The sequence below is a fragment of the Etheostoma cragini genome, chromosome 10 (genome assembly GCF_013103735.1).
Source record: "Etheostoma cragini isolate CJK2018 chromosome 10, CSU_Ecrag_1.0, whole genome shotgun sequence".
Classification (NCBI taxonomy): Eukaryota; Metazoa; Chordata; class Actinopteri; order Perciformes; family Percidae; genus Etheostoma; species Etheostoma cragini.
The window spans coordinates 28,543,365-28,565,384 of record NC_048416.1 but is presented as its reverse complement, the minus strand read 5'-3'; the positions used below and the strand labels follow the sequence as shown (position 1 = coordinate 28,565,384).

Here is a 22,020-nt window from a genome sequence, read left to right as displayed (position 1 = left end):
GACAACATGAAGACAACATGAGGACAACATGAAGACAACATGGGGACAACATGAAGACAACATGGGGACAACATGAAGGTTAAAGGGGACTTAAAGTATGTTCTAAGTAGTTCTTTAGAAATACATTTTCTCTCCATGTGTGTGAAGGATGGAAATGGCCATGGAGTACAGTACCTCTTCATTTCCTCTTCTGTTTCCCACTTCCTGTTTGCGAAACCCCCCCCCCCCCCCCCCCCCCCCCCCCCCCCCCCCCCCCCCCCCCCCCCCCCCCCCCCCACACACACTTTGACTTCCCAGTGAATGCACAAAGCGTCACTTCTTTTCATTTTTGTAGCATTTAAGCCACATTTTTATTGAAATAAAATCTGCTTTTAGCTGTAAAAACAAAACAACAAAATAAAACACTGTACATGTATTTTCCCCCCCAGAGAAAAAGAAGAGTACATGATTGTGATGTTGTGATGGGGTCGATGAGAGAGGCCGTGTGGCGGCCGACAGCTCAAATGTTAACGGGCTAATTAGCGCCGCGACCGCCGGCAGGAAGTCGCCGCACGGGCCGAACCAGGAAGCACCGTCGGCGTCATAAATACGATGGTGATGACGGGGAACGTGCAGATATGTGTGTGTGTGTGCGTGCGGTGCGTTGATGTGTGAGTCTTTGGTACAGGTGAACAAAAGTCCTTAGAAAAAAAGGGAGAACAATGAAATGCCCTTGTAAAGCACACATGCACACACACACACGCGCACACACACACACACACACACACACACACACACACACACACGACAACAGAAAAACAGCAGATGAAAAAGTACAAAACAAAACATATTTGACATGTCGTTCACACACATATATATAATATATGCACAGTCTCCATGACACCTTCATGCGATTGTCTCCACGTTTGTTTTTCACAGTGCACGTGACATTTTCAGTCCATCACAAAACAGCGCACGTGGCGCGGAAGCTCGTGGCCACCACGCAGTTAACGAGCCCCTCCCCCCACCACCTCCCCTCCCTCCCCCCCCCCTTATTTTGTACATTAAATACAATTGAGCAAGGCACTCTGGGTAAAATAAGGCGAATAGCTGGCGCCTGAGAACATTGCACGCCATTAATCTGTGCAAACAATTGACTTTTAAACCCCGTTGATTGGGAACACGGCGGAATTAAAAGTCATTTTTCAGCTGACCTGACGGAGGTTAAGAAACGGTTGCATTTAGTCTTTTAGTGTACCTTTTCCTTCATAGTGTAGTGGAGTTTTTACAGCCTTCCCTCCTCCTCCCTCCTCCTTCCTCCTTCCTTCCTTTCTTTCTTTCTTTCTTTCTTTCTTCCTTGGCTCCCTGACTGAGCTGAAATTACCTTAAATTGGTCTGAACTGGATGGGAACACTCTAAAGTGCTTCTCAGACAGACTAGTTCCTGGCAACAAGAAAAGGCCGAGAAACAATAAAAAAATGGGTACCAAAAAAAATAAAATAAAAGAAATAAAAGAAAACTCAGGAATTCACAAGAAGTCACTCTTCTTTGTCACACTTCAACGAGCTGATCCGGCCCATAAAGAGCAGCTTTAAAAACCTCGAGACAGCTCTCCAGAAGGAGAGAAAGAAACATTCAGACTTAATGAGGACGTCGGCGTAACCCTTCTGTAAAATGGCCGCCATGAAGAACGCCAGATTTTGAAATCACAAACTCATAACCTTCATTTAACCCACGGTGAAAAATCGGTGGAAATCAACACACGTTTAAAAATCAAAATAAATAAATAAAAAGGAAAAAGACATGAAGACGGCGAGGATAGACCCATATGGAAGCAGTGAACCGGTTATTTAGGGTAGGGCTGGGTATCTCCAAAGATCTCCTGAATCCATTTGATTCCAATTCAAAAGGATTTTCAGTATTATTTGGAAAGTTTAAGTCACAACGCCAACTTATATTCTCAGAGAACTTCTGCTGTAAGTGTACAAGCAAAAAGCAACCCTTGTTTATTTTATAAGTTAGGTTTTATGAAGAATTGAACCCAAAAAGTTTGCTTACAGCTTTCACCCTTTACTGGCTATATTAGCCCATGTGCTAGCTTCCCTTGCCCCCCCCCCCCCCCCCAGCCTGGACTAAGGTCTGACTTTATACTTGAACAACGGCTGACCCTATCACTTTAAACCTCTAATATTTACTGTTGATGTGTGTATCCTACCGTCCATTTTCCTCTCTTATAATGCCACTTTTAATGCGCTTCTATATGTTTTATTCTCTCATATTTAGGGCTGGGCGAAGATCAATATTACTTCCATTCCCAAAATGCGACGATGTTGTATTGTATTGACTAATGGGCGCTTTAACCAAATGTTATTTACACAATGAGAGTTTTGATAGATATTCTCCAGAAATGATTTAATCTGGTCTGGTAAGTTCAGTAAATGACATCCCTGTGCTGTAATGCAGTCAGTAAAACCAGGAAAAGACACTTATCAAAACTACGATATATCCAAAATGTAAGACGATACCGATGCAACATCGATATAACGCCCAGCCTTACTTATATTGTCCATAATGTCCATATTTAATGCTGGTCTCTAGACTTTGTCCTTGCACTATTGGATTTATTTGCACAATCTCCATGACACACACTCTCATAAAGCACCTAACCATGCATAGGGAATCACCTATCTACCTATCTATATGTTTGTGTGTGTATGTATCTATTTATCTATCTATCTATCTATTTATAGTACTTTTTACTTAACATAACTAATATAAAATGTCACTGAAAAAATCATAGCCTACATTAAAAGATTTGGGGGATTTTATTAATCGATATCAGATCACTCGAACAAAGCTTTTCATTGGAGAATCGGTTATTCTAACCCAGCCCTATTATTCAGAATTTACATCTTCATATATCCAAAATAAGCCCGGTAGACTGTTGTTTTGTTATTAACTTCCTTTAAAAATAAAAATATATTTCAGGAATTAAATACTGTAAGAAATAGGAATTGAACATTTTAACATGCCATTGTGGAACATGAACAACAACAATAATCAACACAAACATAACGTATACAAAACAACCCTCCAGCATGTTCTGCATCTGGCTCGTTGGAGTTCATGTTGGGGGGTTACTGTTACACCAATAAAAAATCTATATTGCTAAGCCCATATTTGGTCTATCCCTTATGTGATTGTTTCATGGTGTGAATATTAAAAAGTGAACAGAACATAAATGGTGAACACAACCAAATAAAAAACAAAACAAAAAAAACACAACAACAGAGAGAAAACGGCCGTTTGGAAGTGGGTGCTGTGCAGGGCAATCAGTGCAGCTTTGGTGGAAGAATTTCGGCTGTGCCAAATCAGTCCCAGCGTGACTACCACACCCGCTTGGTCCAATAGATGTCCCTGTTGTACATTGGCGTGTTTGCGTAGTCGCCTACCTGTTTGCTGCTGTACTTGGGCGGGTTGGCCTTGTAGCTGTAATCCGAATATTGGTCGGAGCCTGTGGAGTTGTTGTCGCCCGTTCCCACGAAGGTGTTGGTGGCGGGCAGGTCCTGGACGGCCTGGTGCTTCTTGGAGGCGGAGGGCGACTGAGGCTGCAGCTGGATGGAGGGTAGGGGGGAGTTGGAGCGGTAGTGGCGGCCCAAGTCGGGGCTTCCCGGCGGGTAGTTGAGGGGCAGGTGGATCCTGGGACTGTCGTTGACGGTGTCGTTGATGAGGTTGAACTTGAGGCCTTTCTGTAAGCTGGCCTCTTCGTCCTCCTCCAGAGGCTTCGCCGGTTTGGGAGCTTTTCCCTTTTTGCTCTTTTTCCCTTTGCCGTTTTTGGGGCCTTGCTTGGGCGCGTAAAGGTCCTTACTCTCCTTCTTGCCGGCCTGGTAACCGCTCTTTGTGTCCTTCTGCAGTCGGTGTCGGATGACCACGACGGCTACAATGACCAGGATCACACCGGCGATGCCCGCGAGGCTGCCGTACAGGATGTTGCTGCGCTGAGCGAGCGCGTAGTTGGGATCTCCGGCAATGTCCCTATCCAGAGGGGTGTAGAGGCTGTGCCCCACCAACGCTTCGATGAGGGAGACGTTGGACTTGGTGTCGTTGACAAAAACGTGGACTAGAGCGGTGGTGTGGCGGGGAGGTTTGCCTTTATCGCTGACCTTTACCACCAGTCGGTGCAGCCCGTTGTGTTTCCCGGTGAACTCCTGCATCAGCGTGATCTCCCCGCTGCTGGGCGAGATGCGGAACAGGTCGTACGGGTTTCCTCCTGTGATGCTGTAGCTGAGTTCAGCATTGGGTCCCAAGTCCATGTCCTCAGCCTCTACCTTCTCCACCCTGGTGTCTGGAGGGGTGACAGGCGACATGTATGTGTAGGAGGAGTTCGCCGGTTTGGTGACGTAAGGGGCGTTGTCATTCTCGTCCAGGACGTTGATTGTCACACCCACGTAGGAGGATCGAGGTGGGTCACCGGCATCCACAGCCTTCAGGCGGAAGGTGTAGGTGCTCTCCTTCTCGCGGTCGAATGAGATGCTGGACAGGATCGTCCCCGTGCCGTTCTGGATGACAAACTTGCCGTTGTCCGGTTCCACAAAGAGCCTCACTTGGGCGTTCTTGCCCTTATCTGCGTCGGTGACTGTCACAACACCGACAGGATTAAGCGGAACCATGTTCTCAATCACTGAGAAGCTGTAGCCGCTCAGCATGAACTTGGGGTCATTGTCATTACGGTCCAGGACGTTAATCACAACCGTAGCGGTGCCGGTTTTGCTAGGAAGGCCCTTGTCTGCTGCTGCCACGCGGAATTCGTAGCGTTCCGTCTCTTCCCGGTCCAGCAGGTTCCTCACACGAATCTCTCCGGTGTTGGCTTCAATTTCAAAGAGCCGGGTGGCATGGGACTCAATGATGCTGTAGACCAGCTCTGCGTTGGTGCTGCTGTCGGCGTCTGTCGCCGTGACTTGCAGCACCTTGTCGCCTGGCTGGTTGCCCTCTGCAAATTCAATCTCGAGCAACGCAGGGGAAAAGTTTGGCGTGTTGTCGTTCATGTCCGTGACCTGCACTTTGAGGGAGTTGGTGCTGGACAGGGCCGGGTTCCCCGAATCCACGGCAACAATTTCAATCCTGTAATCCTTAACACGCTCATAATCCAGCAGGGTAGTGGTCTGCAGGAAGTATTTCCTCTTCCGATCGTTGGCCGACTCGCTCGCGGGCCGGAGCTGAAACGGGACGTCACCGGCAACCACGCACGTCACCACCGCATTTTCCCCCTCGTCGCGATCCGACACCTGGACCAACGCCACCGGTGTGCCGATGGGCATGTCCTCGGAGATGTTGGCAACGCCGTCGTGGTGAGTCACCAAGCCGATACCACGGATCTCGATGGCCGGAGCGTTGTCATTCTGGTCCTTGACGTTGACGGTCACCAGGGCCTTGGAGCTCTTGGAGTTGGGCCCGCGGTCTTTGGCAACCACGAAGAACTTGAGGAAGCTCTCCTCTTCGCGGTCCACCAGGCCCTTGACGTAGATGATGCCTGTAGAGCGGTCGATGCGCAGAAGCCTCTGGACGGCCTCCGACGCCTGATGGAGGCTGTAGTCGATCTCTCCGTTGGTGCCGGTGTCTGCGTCGTTGGCTCTTACCTGCGAGAACAACAGAAGAGGTTTTATCTTTTTAAATGGTCTGTCCCAAAAGAACCACACATTTCCACACATTGTCCACCATGAAACCAACCGTGCATGATGGAACTTTATCTAAACATATTACTGCCTCAAAATCACTTAATCCTCTTTTGGTTTTTAGGACAGTTAAGTTTTTTTAAAGATTTGTTTTTGGGCCTTTCAGCCATTAATGGAAAGGACAGCTAGATATGAAAGGAGGAAGACATGCAAGAAATTGTCCAGGTGGGACTTGGACCCTGGACCTCCGCATCAAAGCATACACCTCTAAACATGTGCACCTGCTATAGCAACTAAACTAACTTGGCCACAGTACAGCTTTAATTAGTTCTTATTAACTCCTCAACAAAAACTTCCTAATGTTGTTTGGGGTCTCCTAAGTAAACGTCAAAACTACGAGCCACAACAAGTCAAATTTTGAATGACTGTTTGTGGAGATGCAGAATATACAACGCTCAAAATAAGACAATCAATTGGACTATTTGCTGTTCAAATACATGTTTGATCCATTCTGACGGACATCTTCAACTTTACGTTAAAATTTCAGAGTGTAGTTTTATTTTTGACTTGAACTTAAAGAAACAAATTCATTCAATGTGCCTGCCTATATGTGCCAATATTCTGCAGTTATATACAACTATATACTATACATTTTAAGCCTACTTTGAACGATTCTGTTAATTCAAAATTGATCTTTAAGGGGGTAACTGGCTGCCAGTTTTCCCAATTTTACCTCAGTTACATTCGATTATTTGACTTACAAAGAGTCAAAACTATTACCAATGCAACTCTACAACCCTTTGTGTTCACCGGAGGGTCGGGGTGGGGGGGGGTTGTTGTTGCTGTTTGTGAAAGATAATAGACGATCAAAGTTGAGTGCACACACCCACGCAAACACATCTAGAAGGCCGTGCAGCAGGATCATTGGCCTCTAATTGGGCAGATGAGTGAATGTTAATGTTCCTCTCATTATCAGGAAAGCCCTGGTCCTCAGGGCCCATTAGGAGACCGGAGAGTACACGACCGGACCATCATCGAACACACACCGGCTTCTTCCACCCAAACCCAAAGTAAACTGGGGTAATTAGTTAATTAGAAGGTACGATCACCCAGCAGAATATCACTTAGGATGTACTTGTCAGGACGCTGTTCTACTTACACGTCTAAGTTAATTGCGTTTATCCAAAGCCACGTCTGCTCTTAAGAAATGTAGGTCGCGGTGTAGTTTTAAATGAATTAGTTGTTGAACAGCTGATTTAAATGTCCCAGGTGCAGCTGGTTCAGCGTTTTCTTCGGGCTTCACCTGGGATGTACGGTACTGTAATTAGGGCTTTTTAGACTTCAGGGCCATTATTCCTTTAAAGTAGAACAGGTTCTGAGCCAAGGTTGCACTCAGCAAAATAATCTCCTAAAATATATTGGGTTTCTTACAAAACAAGATGGAGAAAATCTGCCAGTGGGGATACTTTCTATTTATTTAAACTGACAATAAAAACCTGTGTTGTCTGGACCAAGGACACATGCATCTTTTGTTGTTTTTTTAATTACAGGTGAGATAACGTTAATAATTTGACATTTTGGGAAATGCACTCCTTTACTTTAAATGAGAAGATTGATACTGCTGTCATGTCTTCAGAATACATGTTACGTTATAGCCAGAAGTCGGTTAGCTTAGCTTAGCACAAAGGCTGGAAACAGGGGGAAACAGCTAGCCTGACTGTGTCCAAAAGTTCAAGATAGATGGATAGATAGATAGATAGATAGATGTGTTTTCTGTCCCAAGCAGTGGCAAAGCTAAATACTTAAAGAAAGAAGATGTGTTCATAAGTGATGGTAGGTTGATTCTGAGAGCCAGGCTAGCTGTTCAGTTTAAGCTAAGCTAACAGCTTTATATTTACTATTCAGACATGAGACATCTCAATCTTCATGTAAAACTCACTGTAAGAAAGTTAGTAAAAACATTTGACAAATTGTCAAACTAGTTCTTTAATTTTCCAAACACGTGTCTTTATTTAAAGCTTAAATTTGGGGGAATAAAATGCAAAAAAACAACATTTTGGAGCCATATAAAGACCATGAATAGAATGGTTTTAACATTTCAGTCAGCGTAATCACGTTAAAGCTTTAATGAAGAGCTGGTAGAACCTTGTACAGAATATTTGTTAATGTGAGAACATTAAACTGAGCCTTTAAACGGGGGAATCTGGGTTTAAAAGGTTAAAGCTGCCAACACAACTCTGTGAGAGATTTTCTCTTTAACACAGACTCTAACTCCATACTGCCACATAATAAATATCTAGTTTCCCGCCCGCTCGGGATCACAGACTGTGACAGACCGTCACAGCAACCCGCGGGTGACCGTGGAAGCCACCGATCCAAGTCGAGAGAGGTTAAGGTTAAAGAAAGCATGAAAGTGAAATTATATTTCCCCTCCGCACCCCCCGCGCCCATTGATTTCCTTTTCCTCCACTGTGGCTTTAAGCAGCAGACGTCTGCAGACAGCGGTGAATTATTGACAGCTCGGCGGGATTGTGTATTGAGCAGTTGAGCCGCTGTGATGAGGCCGGCGCTGAGCTGGCTGCTCTCCAAGGCCGCTCCGTGCAGGCGCACAGCAAATATAAACGCTGTTTATCTCCCAGTTAAAAATTAACCAGCGACCTCGACTAGTTTTCTACACCAACGGAGCGGAGGCTCTGCATGTTTTAACACAGTAAACCGTGCATATTAAGCCGTCAGTTTCTACGAGGAAGGCTGCTAAGATTCAGTTTATTTCTGAGGAAATCATCTTGACTACTTGCAACAGAAAGATAATGCATCGCAGTTTACATCCTGTCTGGTTTATTGTTCGTTAAAATACATTATAATGACGTGGTAGTTCAGTGATTTTGGGGCTGCCTCCTTTAAAAACTGATTAATCATCTGGGTGTCAAGGAAATGTTTAATGTCTTTTATTGTCTTTGTTGGAGAAAAATGACAATGTCCATATTCTCAAATGTTCTTTTGTCCAAAATAAACTTTCATCTGAAAAGGGGGGCAATGACACTATGACATATCATCTGAATAAAAATGTGTGTGTGTGAGTGTGTGTGTGTGTGTGTGTGTGTGTGTGTGTGTGTGTGTGTGGATGTGTGGATTATTAGTCAATGAAAGGGCCCAAAAACCCAATTTCTCCACCAGCTTCTGCCTCTGATTTATGAGCTCCTATATGAAAACTAAAATCTGCCAAAGTTAGAACACTTATGGATGCCGCATGACAGATATCTGTGTTTTATTTAAATATTTCTCTAACTGGTTCAAAGTAGGCGGGGCTTAGAGCGGAAACAGACGATAGGTCACCTACTTGAGTTCACCAATCAGGTGCAAGAGCAACATTTGAACACAGCAGATTATCTGAAAGTTTAATTCTTAACAAATAAATATATATCATAAATATTTCATAGGAATAAAAAGTTTTAACCCGAGGTCCACTTGCAAGTTAATTTAACCCTTATGTTGTCCTTGGGTCAAATTTGACCCGTTTAAAAAAAAAAAAAAACAGTTTTGTCACAAAAAAATGGGCCGTTGAAATGAGCACTGAAAATGTCAACATTATAAATATCTAAAATATTGGAAACAACATTTTTAAAAAAGCACCCGCGACATTGAAAAAGTAACAGAAATGTGGGAGAAAAACGGTAATAGTTTTGAAAAAAAGTGACCAAAATGTTTTTTTTCATGGTGATGGAAAGACGCGACAAGGGTTAACAGGACTTTTAACTTTGATTGTTGGTTGTTGGTAACTAAAGGTCCACTTCCTAATTTCTCCACATATTTTAATCCCAATCTAAGGTCTCCTGCAGCAGCGGACTCACATCCACGACTCCTTCTGCTTAGGACGACCACGGGATACGGTTGAAAGCTCTGGAGAAAGCTAAATACTTAAATATGAATGACTAAATGAGCAAAAATCTAAATTTAAGGTTCCAGAAAAAGCAAGAAAGTGAAGCTTGAGTTAAGATTTCTTTTGTCAAGCAAAGTCAAGAGTTGTCAGGCTCATTAATATTTAGCGTTATGAATATTCAGACATTATTAACGGGTCTTTAAGAAGAGCTTATGGTGTTCATTGTGACTTTTACTGTAATGAAGTGACACCTCGAAGGAAGGCAATCCATATTTGAAAGTAAATGGGGTAAAATATGCAAATGCAGCTGTGTGCTTCTTTTAAAAGGGCAGAAATATACATGTCTGTGCCGCCATTGGACGATTTAAGCAGGTCAGGGTCGCCACTCAGCGCTGTCCTGCTGCTTTTTTAAAGCATCACTCCTCAAAACCGCACCTTAAGTGAAATGAATTCTTCGGCTCTCTGAAATGCAACGAGCCACATCCAGAGCAATAATACCAATAAGCCCCGTGGATAATCTCATGACTGACTCAGATTAAGTCATGCACGGCTTGCTGGAAGGCTGGCTGGTCGCGCTGCAGTCAGGCAGGGAGAGGAAGCCAAGAAGAGGAAGGAGTGTTACAGCAAGGTGGGTTTGTTCACAGACCTGAACCGAGGCTTTTCTGGCCTGATCGCTGACGTTAGAAATCTTGCAACTCCGGCCCGGTCGAGGGGCTCAAAGGTGATGTTGAATCAGTGGTTAATATGTGACTACAAGCGGCGATCCCACGCCCTGCTTCACCTCCGACGCACCATCTGTCTGTACGGATAATTGAGCAGCACATTATGTGCAGTCTTTGCTCGTGTTGCCCTGCAGCTCGCTGTGTTATCGCCAATGGGGCCAAAAGGTTCCACTGTAATGTTTGGTGGACAAGAAAAACTCTGGAGGAGCAGCAGCAGCAGCTCAGGCTTTAACAGGGACAGGTTCCTCCTGAATTTAAGGTTAGGGAAATATAAGGGGGAACTCAGGATTCAGTTGAGCACCTTACTGACCATTCCTGAGCAAATATTCCACACAAATCTGTGTTCTCCGCATTGTTTTTACATTCGTGTGCTTACGATGGTGCGCAAAAGACGAAAAGTCCCTGCTGAGTTAGTTGTTAGGGAGTCGTTCCTTCTACCTTGACGTCTGATGTCCAGTTTAATTGAATTATCTGATCCACTGATCCAGAAGACAAAACCAAACTAAGCCTGTCACTGCATGCAAGCACCTATATTTCAATTATCAAGTCAGTGGTTCAGATTAGGGTTGACACTAGGGCTGGGTACCAAACCGCGGTGCTAATACGGCACCGGGGCCTAAACGACTGGTATCTACCGGACCGAATGGCAACGCCGGTTTCGGTGGCCGCTCTCTGATGCTCTGAAACAGACGTTAGAGGCAACAGAAGCAACGCTGCACATGACGCTAGTTAACATTACACTGGACAGCAGCTAACGTTAGCCTAGCGTTAGCCTAGCGTTAGCTGGCAGCGGGATTAAACACGGTTAATATGCTGACAGCTAAACGGTGTAAAGAGTGTCTTTCATTCCACTGTGGAGGAGTCCAACAACGGGACGTTAAAAAGTGTAAGCTGCCTTTGTCGGAAAAACAACACAGGAAGTGCGGTCACTGGAAACTAGTTAGCCTCGTGGTGTAGCATCGGTTTCGGTTCAGGCACCGAATATGCACCGGCACATCGTTTCAACACCAATACCCAACCATAACTGCTAGTTACTTCTGCTGATTTTTTCTGTTCTGTTTTATAAAAAGGAATATATATATATTTACAGTATAATATATTAAAGAATGTGATGAGAAAGCTGACAGACCTTTCTCTGAAAAAATCCCAAACTATCCAGTTTCAAATGATGTTAAACAACAAGTGAAGAGGTGTTTTTTGACATTTAAGGAGCTGTAATCAGAGCATGTTTGACTTTTTGTGTTGATAAATGACTTAATCCTTTATCGAATAATTTGTTAAAGCAACAGTTCCCATGACAACAGGCACGCTGCGTACTGACCTGCAGTATGGAGTGTCCCTGCGGGCTGTTCTCCGGCAGGTCGGCCTCGTAGTGACTCCTCTCAAACTTGGGCGCGTTGTCGTTCTGGTCGGTGACGGTGACCCGCAGCAGGGCGCTGCTCGCCCTCGCCGGCCTCCCGCCGTCCACCACCCGGATGTTCAGGTCGTACGAGTCCTTCTTCTCGCGGTCCAGGTTGCCCATGACGACCAGCTGAGGCAGCTTCTCGTCCGAGTCCACGGCGACCTGCAGCGTGAAGAGCTGGTCGGCGTCCGGCCCCGTGGTCAGCGAGTACTCGGCCACGCCGTTGGTGCCGGAGTCCCGGTCGGTCGCCATTGGGATGGAGAAGAGGGCGCCGATGTGCGTGTTCTCGGGGATGGACAGGGTGAGGATTGGCGAGGAGAACTGTGGCGTGTTGTCGTTGATGTCCAGCACCTCGATGCGGCCCTCTATTAGCCGCGGCCCCGTGCTGATCCCCTTCACCATGTCGGTGATCGACACCTCGAACTCCAGGAAGCATTTGTCGCCATCAAACAGGTTGCGGCAGTCTTTCAGCATCTCGCGGTCGATGGGGATGTCGGTGGTGTAGATGTCGCCCGTCTTGCCGTCCACCCGCAGGTATGGCGAGCCCACCTCCAGCTTGTAGAGGTGCCCGGTGTCGGGCAGGCCCTGGTCCGCCGCCAGGCTGCCGATCAGCGTGTTGGGCGGCTGCTCCTCGGGAACCCGATACAGGATGTCGGTGGGCGCGGCGTCGCAGGAGACCAGCAGGGCGACCGCCAGGAACAGCAGGACCTCACGCCTCGGCGGCGCCATGTCTACACCCGACGTCACCGCTCTGAAAGAGACAGAGAAAACAGATTATTCAGACAAAGTCAAACCTGATTGATATTATTGTCGGTTTTAAGTCTTGGTAGTGAAGGAAGCAGCAAACGGCCATTGCCAGTGTTGTTACGGTTGCTATTAGGACGGCATGATTAATCGTTATAGTCGCTTGTGGTTATGCTTATGGTGCCAAAACTAAAATCTACGTATGGTACTGCTCATTTGTTTTGTTTTGTCATGGTCCGAGAAATTGTGGAAGACAATCATGATATCAATTTTATGCTAATTCAATCGTGATTCATGCATTTCCCCGAATCGTGCCGGCCTGGAGATTTTCAACCCTTCTCAAGCACAGCCTAACCCTAACCCTATAATCACAGACCTCCGGGTACTAGAGACATTCATCGGACCGTACGGCAGAACAGAAATTCGGCAAACTTCCCCTTATGTTACCAGCTAACACTAGCGGTAGCTAGCTAGCTTGGTTAATTCTTTTTCAAAACAAATCTAGTTGTAGTCTTGCAATGTGTGGACCCTGAAAGATCTCCTTTACATGTTATGATAGTCTTAGTTAGATGTGAGATGATTGTCTTTAAATGTGAGACTTCATAACAAGGCTGTAGTCAAGACCATCTTAGTCGAGTCCAAGAAAAGTCCAAGACCAGGACTGGTCGAGTCCAAGACAAGACCGAGTCCAAAGAGGTTCGAGTCCAAGACAAGACCGAGTCCAGAGAGGTTTGAGTCCAAGACAAGACCGAGTCACCGAGTCCAAGACGAGTTAGAGTCTGAGTCAAGTCCAAGACAAGTCCAAGACCAGGACTACTCAAGTCCAATACCGGACTCGAGTTCTACAGCCCTGCTTTATGATTTAATTAAATAAATTATATAATAATATAATATAATTATATAATATAATTTAGTAGGTTTGAGTCAAAGACAAGACCAAGTCAACAAGTCCAAGAAGAGTTTGAGTCCGAGACAAGTCCAAGACCAGGACTACTTGAGTCTAGGACCGGACTTGAGTACTACAGCCCTGCTTTATGATATAATTAAATAAATTATATAATTTTATATATATATATATAAATAATTTATAATAATGTCAGACTTCAGTCTTTTAAAATTCTGTTTGGAGTTTTCTAGTGGATGGGAGGCGTTCAGTTCACCGCACGCCACACACACAAAATAACAGAAAGTGGACTTAGGATCCACAAAGCTGCTCTTGTCCCTGATTTATGTCAGTGCCGTTCAGGAACAGATAGTGGAATTTGTCTCCTTGGGCCACTAAATGTGTCCCAAACTGTTATTTGCAGGACCTAAGGGCGACGAGGTTTTCAGGCCCGGCCTTGTTGCCGGCTGCAGTTTGAAGAGACGCACCAAAGTGACGACTTCCTCCCGCCGCCAGTCGGCCGCTCTGACAGCAAGACAAATGGAGCGCTGCTGCAGGGGACAATCGACCAAAAACACTTCACGCAGCGAGAAGGAACGGGGGACATTTGCAAGTCTCAGAGACTTTATAATATCTTTATATGCTGAACAAAATCTGAAAAAAAACTTGGATTTCAACTTGTGGTCCTTTAAGTTTGCCACCAGAGGATCAGCACGCCACATCCGTGTAATATCTCAAAGTTAATTAAAGATGCTACATCTAAAATAGCATCATTACTTGTATTTCACAACATTTAACGTCTTGAATTATACATAACATCGATCAGACATCCGAAGGCTTGCACGCATCCTTTTTGTCTGTCAGATTAAAGACTTTTTAAGAGCCTGTTAAATGTCAATGTGAATGAAGAATAAGAACGCCTGTTACAGACATTATCTGAGTCATAAAACACAAAATCAAATGGCAGTTACGACTCTAGGAAGCCATGAATTCAGATCCCGAGGATGCTTCTGTGATCATAGCTGAATGCTCTACTCCCACCCTGACTTTTCACCTGATGTCAGCTGTTCATAATGTTTTTATTTGAGCCAGATATGAGCTCTTCCTTCCACTCTTCTCCTCTATCGGTCTCTGCACTCTTTGCTTTTTAATGCCTCTGTACTTTGAGCTGTAGGAGTTTCCCGGCTGCGGGTCGACGAGGTTAATCTGGTGAGGGTTATTTTTTCTCCTCACGTCCTTGATTTGGGGATGAACACACACACACACACACACACACACACACACACACACAGACACACAGACACACACACAGACTCCAACATAGACTAGCATGCTGAGCAGGAAGCAGGAAGTCTTAGTGTCATCCTTCTCCATCTCCGACCACTGCAACGTGTGTGTGTGTGTGTGTGTGTGTGTGTGTGTGTGTGTGTGTGTGTGTCTGTGTGTTTGTGTGTGTAGGAGTAAAGGCTTGTATTTTCTGAGCCTGTTAAGTCTCCTACGGCGTGAGAGAGGAGTCAGGCCTTGCACACATTCACTCCGTGACATGAAATGATTTAAGAGTCTAAACTCTTCCAGCAGCTTCCCAAAACCGATATAAAACATCATAACAACGCCATTTTAACACAAAATGACCCTTCGTACATCAGAGTGTCACCTCCACTGTTTGTCTATACACAAATAAAACTGTGTGTCATGTTGACGTGAGGCTACGTCGACTTCGTTTAAGTAAAATAAATGTTAAGCAGCCGTACATGAAAATTGGCAAATGTATGCAATAAACTGGAACAGATTAATCAAGAAAACAGGATTATGAATCTGAATCTATGGTAAACGTTCATGACTTACCCTAAAGGTCACAACTAGAGTTGGGCGGTAGTCAAATTTTAATACCGCCTCCCTAATTTACCGTAATATTTGGTATCACCGTGACTAATGAAAAATGACGTCACCGTTGGCTCGTGTCTACACTGAGAGTGAGACTAACACTGAAACACCTCTCCCTTCAAATTAGGGAGGAACCAGGAATGCTACCAAACTGCAGAAGTCCTGTTCTTCTTCCAGACCAGGTCTTTCGGTGCCCCCCCCCCCCCCCCCCTCCACCCCGGGTCTTCCTCCTCCACGCTGTCATGTGATGAAACACACACATAAGCACTTTTAGGCATTAAATAACTTTTATTTAATATTTAATCCTTGTCTCCTATATAAGTGTGCTGCTTGTCTTTTTTATGTCTTTTTATTGACAAATGTTCTTCTTTTTATTACTGTTATTTTTTTATCTTTATTAATTAATAAAGAGAAGTCTCTAAGTCTTATGTCATGTCTCTAAGTCTTATGTTAATGACGGTACTAAGACTGATATTGTTCCTATTTTTAAGACCCCGCGGTAGACCCCGAAGCTGAACCCAATAACTGGACATTGTGATAAACTGTATTTTCTATTTTAATCCTCAACACAAAGTTCATATTCATGACACAGACTTTACACAGGACTAGTTGGTTTTAGGTGCCGCCCTTTATAGGTCTTCTATCTTTGTGGAATAGATTATTTTATTTTTGTGGGGGGGCTTTTATGGCCTTTAATTGACGTTATCTCGCCTGGATTTATCTGCCATGCTAGGTAAGCTATGAGTAGCCTATGGCAGCATTGTTTCTACGAGTCAAAGACCTTTTTAATGTCACTCTTGATTGTTTTTATATTTGACTGATTAATCTTTAAGTCCATGAAATCAAAGATATTCAGTTTACTACAATGAAAAATAATAAAAAACAGAGAGGGGAAAAAAAGCAGAAAATCCTCACAATTTAAAGGCTAAAAAACAGCAAATGTTTTCCATTGTTGTTGCTTCTGTCCAGTTGTTCGTCTGAGCAACTGGCTGTTTCGGTTCCTTGCTGTGACACACACACACACACACACACACACACACACACACACACACACACACACACACACACACACACACACACACACACACACACCTAATTACCCCTGTATGAATGTGAATGAGTGTGTGCCAGTGGGGAGTGTCGCTGTGTTTGCAAGTGCTAATGTGGATGTGAGCACCTCTTTGTGTGTGTGTGTGTGTGTGTGTGTGTGTGTCTCTGTCTGTGAGTGTGTGTTTATGTTTCTGTGTGTTGCTTTTCTCACATTTTTCCACCCAGTTGCCAAATACCCACAATCCACCGACCTCTGACCTCTGACCCCTGACCCCCCGCGGCATTTCACACGTCACCGTGGAAACATAGCTGAGACAACACAGTTTACTGGCTGACATCCATTCTGCTAACGGACGACTGGACACAACAGTGTGTCTCCACCAAAACTGAACCGAGCCGCTGAGTTTCGGCCCCTGGGTGTTTGGCTTAAATAGGCCACAGCAGATGGACGTTAGAATATTAAAAGACTAGATGTCGATACCGCTTGTTGAGAAAATAAACTTGCTTTTTATTGAGCTGCAGGATGTTGAACGTTGCCTAAACCCAAGCTGCATAAAAAAAAAAAAAAAATCTTAGTCTACATAACATAGCGTCTAAAATTGGCGACATTTTGACTGAAATCTGGTACTATGTGATGATGGTCGACCAATGTATGTTTTTTACATTATCCCTTTTTAATTTAAGTATACAAGTGCAGATTGGTGAAGTGTTCAATACATGTAATTTTGTACATCCTAAGTAATTATTAGTGTTAGATTTTAGCATTCAAATAGGTTTAACTTACTTAAATAGGTTTATCACATATCGGCGATCAGCTGACCCTGATTTCCAAAGGTCGACCTCTAAAAAACGACGTTCAACATCAACTTTTTGGTACTTGAGAGTTCCCGGTTCGGGCTCAGGGTGACAGACATGTTTTGTTTCCAAAGATCAATCCTTAGCCGAGTTAAAATCCTAATTAAAGACATCATAGTTTCTGTAAAGATCCATTTGGCACCTTTTGGAAACAGGAAATAAAACTAGGCAACGTTTAAATCCACAACTTGTACCCAAAATCACCCAAAACTCACACTTAAACAGACATCCGCAGCCGTGATTCACTGCCGTTAGCTCACGGCCGACATGTGAAATGTGAATTTCACGGCCTCTAATGTAAACTGTGACATGTGGAATCTGAGCACAAAGCTCTCGGGGTCGTGAGGAGTTTGAGAACGGGTCAAATGGCAGGAAATAGTAAACCCAAAAAAAGAAAATCAAAGCATAGGGAAATCCTGTTGACATGTTTGTTCACATGTAGTGTATCTGTGGTAAATGTGTGTTTTTGTGTGCTGTCTCCTCGGGGACGGTCCCAGGGGAACCAGAGATCGTCCGGTTTGTCCTTTTTCCCACAGTCTAAAGCTTTCTCACCACTGTGTGTGTGTGTGTGTGTGTGTGTGTGTGTGTGTGTGTGTGTGTGTGTGTTTGTGTGTGTTTGTGTGTACAAAGAGGCCGAGCCAACAAGCAAGTGGAACATGTCTAAGGACAGTAACATTTCCATGTGTATGGAGTCAGCAGGGCTGCACTATATGAGGAGCAAATGCCATATGTGATAAATACGTTGATAATGATAATACTTGCGATACCTACAAGTGTTATATTAAAGTATTCTCAGCTGTGCAGCTTTCAGTAGTCTGCAACAATACAACAAACTGCTTGCAGTAGATTTGTAGTAGATCGTCAGAGAACAAGGAGCCATGCAATATTACAGTTACTGGAAGAAATCAAAGATCACATTGAATCCCTGACTCGTGCACAGGGGGAACACCGCAGTCTGCCGTATCATAGCACCAGTACTCAACGCTTTGAAACAGCAGAATTGACGGTATAGTGGGCGGAGAAAGACGCTGATTACCCAATGAACTGCAGCGGTGGTAAATATAACGTCAGCTGAAGTTACATCTGGCCTTGAGTGTTTGGCGGGTTGACTCCGAGTGTTTGGCGGGTTGACTCCGAGTGTTTGGCGGTTTTACTCCGAGTGTTTGGCGGTTTGACTCTGAGTGTTTGGCGGTTTGACTCCGAGTGTTTGGCGGTTTGACTCCGAGTGTTTGACAGTTTAACTCCGAGTGTTTGGCGGGTTGACTCAGAGTGTTTGGCGGTTTGACTCCGAATGTTTGGCGGTTTGATTCGGAGTGTTTGACGGTTTGACTCCGAGTGTTTGACAGTTTAACTCCGAGGGTTTGACAGTTTAACTCCGAGTGTTTGACAGTTTAACTCTGAGTGTTTGGCGGGTTGACTCCGAGTGTTTGGCGGTTTGACTCCGAGTGTTTGGCGGTTTGATTCCGAGTGTTTGACGGTTTGACTCCGAGTGTTTGACAGTTTAACTCCGAGGGTTTGACAGTTTAACTTCGAGTGTTTGACAGTTTAACTCTGAGTGTTTGGCGGTTTAACTCTGAGTGTTTGGCGGTTTGACTCCGAGTGTTTGGCGGTTTAACTCCTAGTGTTTGGCATTTTGACTCCGAGTGTTTGGCGGTTTAACTCCGAGTGTTTGGCGGTTTAACTCCGAGTGTTTGACTCCGAGTGTTTGACAGTTTAACTCAGAGTGTTTGGCGGTTTAACTCTGAGTGTTTGGCGGTTTAACTCCGAGTGTTTGGCGTTTTGACTCCGAGTGTTTGCTGGAATGCGCGAGAGACTAAGGACTAACAATAGAGGACGCATAAAGCAAGAGAGAGGGGGTGTGTGTGCCGTGACAACGGTTCTTGTCTGTACATTACAAAGCAGCTTAATGGCCCTGTTCCCCCCCCCGCTGTCTAACTCACTATTGATATTCAGAGTGTGTCTGCATGTTAATGTCCCACCTGCATCCCCGTTCTACCTAATGTACATCACATTACATTAGAAAGACGAGCTGTAGAGTTACAGCTGCCCCGACATGACACTACATTAACTTACTACTGCGGCTGTAAAAGCCACATTAAGGTTCATTAAACAAAGCTAGAATAAGAACTATGTGTCCAGCTGTCACATTATCCCACACATAGATGTGATAAATAAATAAGCAACAACAGAACTAACAAAAGTAAATCCAACTAAGGTTGCAACCGTTGATTAATCTGTGGATCATTTTCTGGATGAATAGATTAGTTGTTTGGTCTCTAAAAAGTCAGAAAAGACCAAGACGACGTCCTCAAATGTCTTGTTTTGTCCACAACTCAAAGATATTCAGTTTGCTGTCACAAAGGAGAGAAGAAACTAGAATTATGTTCACATATAACTAGCTGCAATCACACAAGTTTTCATAAAAATGACTCAAACTGATAAATACACCCACACAACTATCAAAATAGTTGGTGATTAATTTAATAATTTACAACTAATTTATTGATCTTTGCAGCTCTATATCCAAGCTGAAAATACACCGAAGTCAGTTAAAACCTCTCTGGGGTTTCTTGAACCCCAAACATCAGAAACATACAGTAGAGTCTGTAAAAAACCTTTTTTCAGAAGCAAAAGGGATATCTTAGTTCACGTAGGGCCAATAAAACACGTACAACATGGAATATTTCCTTTTGTGCCGTAAGAACTATGCTCAACGCCCATTTCTGCACTTCGTCCAAGTTTTTGCCTTTTAACAATTGGGTTTTATTCTGCAATCATCATTTTTCTCACATTCAGCATTTGGGTCCGTAGGAAGGTAAACAAAACCAATGTTAACACAACACGGGTCTGCTATTTTGCAATTTTTAAATAAGTCCACTCAGCAGAAACCTTTTTTGGAAATACCGCCACACGTTTGTCAATAACGGCTGTTAATGTTTAAGAGATTACAGACTGGATCAATATACTGCAGCCAGTTCAAGTCCACTTTATACTCTGATAGTGATCAGTTTAGGACATCGACACTACAAACTCGGACATTATTAACCCTCGCTTTGCCAGACCCTCCTCCAAGGCGAGCTGAAGGAGGATCAGTCTCGGCCCCAGTGTGTGAATGTGTGTGTATATGTGTGAATGTGTGTAAATGTGTGTGAATGGTTCCTGTACTGTGTTAAAGGGCTTTGAGGGGTAAAAAAACAGCCGTGCGAGAGAAAACTCAGATTGGACAGATAGTCTAGCTAGCTGTCTGGATTTACCCTGCAGAGACCTGAGGACCAGGTCACCATAGTCCTCAGATTGGACAGATAGTCTAGCTAGCTGTCTGGATTTACCCTGCAGAGATCTGAGGACCAGGTAACCATAGTTCTCTTAAAATAACACACAGAAAGGAGGAAACATGCATGCATCTGCATGTATCCCTACAGCACCAGAAGTGGAACACGAAGGATTTAGACTATTTTAACCCAAACCCACAAAACCAACTTACATGCTCAGCTACATTTGGACAATATGGGAAAAAACATCTTCTTTTATCTAAATATTAAATTTAAATTTGGATAAATATATCAGGGGTCGGCCAGTTTTTTCCGGCCAATTAACAAAATCCATTATAAATTATTAACATTTTGAATGTTAAACTCCGAAAAAGCTCCACTAAAGTTTATATGAACGCTTAAAACTAATATAACTAATAAAAAATAACCAATAAAAATACATCCAGACATCCAGTTTTAAGGGTCTATCAGTTTGTTTGCAGACGGCTCACAGAGCTGTAGTGAAGCCAAAGTAGCTCACTTTTATTTCAATGAATTTTACTGGTTATCAGTAAAATAAAACACAGATACAGATAAGCAGCAAATTGCCAAATATTAGCCACGATAATCGGCTAATTGGTCGATCCCCAACATATACCGTGACAATTTGGGCTAATGTAAAAACTATTGATTAGATAAACTACCCAAATAATAGCGTATGTTTTCAGCTCATCCTGTGAAATAAATACCTGACTTTTATCTCATTGAAAGTACAATTTTAACAACCCTATTAATCAAAAAATACCACCGTTAAAAGCCACCTGGGTAGCTCACCTGGTAGAGCAGCCGCCCCCATGCAGAGGCTCAATCCTCGACGCAATGGCTGAGCGTTTGAGTCCGACATGCTGCCATTTGCTGCATGTCTCCTCCCCCCCCCCCCCCTTCCTGTCTACAGCTGTCCTACAACAACAACAGTCCTAATCCTTGGTTAGCACCAACCACGACGCTCTGATACAGCCAGATATATCATAGTTACACCATCCAGACAAAAACAAACCTTAAAAACAACAACAAGCTACTTTTAAATGCTCTAATTAAGCGACATGGTACGTGACGCTGAGCCAGTGAACTTTGACCCGAACTACTGACCTGGATGCTGGACAGGTGAGCCGCTTTAAATGTAAAGATCCCATAACGTGAGCTGTTGCTCTTCTCTTACTCGCTGGTGAACTGCAGGTGAATCTCAGTGTGGACCGCATGTTATACGAGTGGGTGTTAACTGTAAAGTCCAACCGACGGCCTTCATCTCCATAACCAACAGCCCTCTGGGTACTTTACACATGTACCCACCCCCACTATTAAAGGAGGTATTGGTACTGTTTCACTGAAACTTAGAAACAACAGAACTGTACTATATTCTTAATAAGGCTGCTCTATCCCGGTTATGTTGGTCAGTGTTGAAATCATGATTATTTAATTAATTACTCACTGACCTTTTGGTAAGATGTTTGGATTTGTTGAACTTGAGCAGTGAATTAACCTTAAAACTTAAAGTGCAGCTCTACAGACTCACATTCAGATATCTGGAGGAGAGAGAGTCAACAGGACCTTAGACCTTAATGGTCCCCTAATACTGTATCTGAAGTCTCTTTTATATAGCCCTTAGTGGTCCCTAATACTGTATCTGAAGTCTCTTTT

General features: G+C 44.0%; 1 protein-coding gene across 3 annotated transcripts in view; it reads right to left on the bottom strand.

Annotated features, from left to right (window-relative positions):
- LOC117952318 (protocadherin-1-like) overlaps positions 1–22,020 on the bottom strand; it is a 142,248-nt gene that overhangs the window by 111,269 nt on the left and 8,959 nt on the right. For 2 of the 3 annotated variants that reach the window (XM_034884521.1, XM_034884523.1), the window contains exons 2-3: positions 11,575–12,406; positions 3,432–5,615 (exon numbers count right to left, since the gene is read on the bottom strand). In XM_034884521.1, coding sequence (XP_034740412.1) covers positions 3,432–5,615; positions 11,575–12,384 — 2,994 coding nt within the window. In that variant the 5' untranslated portion in view covers positions 12,385–12,406. The remainder of the gene's footprint in view (positions 1–3,431; positions 5,616–11,574; positions 12,407–22,020) is intronic. The other variant, XM_034884522.1, reaches the window with a different exon arrangement.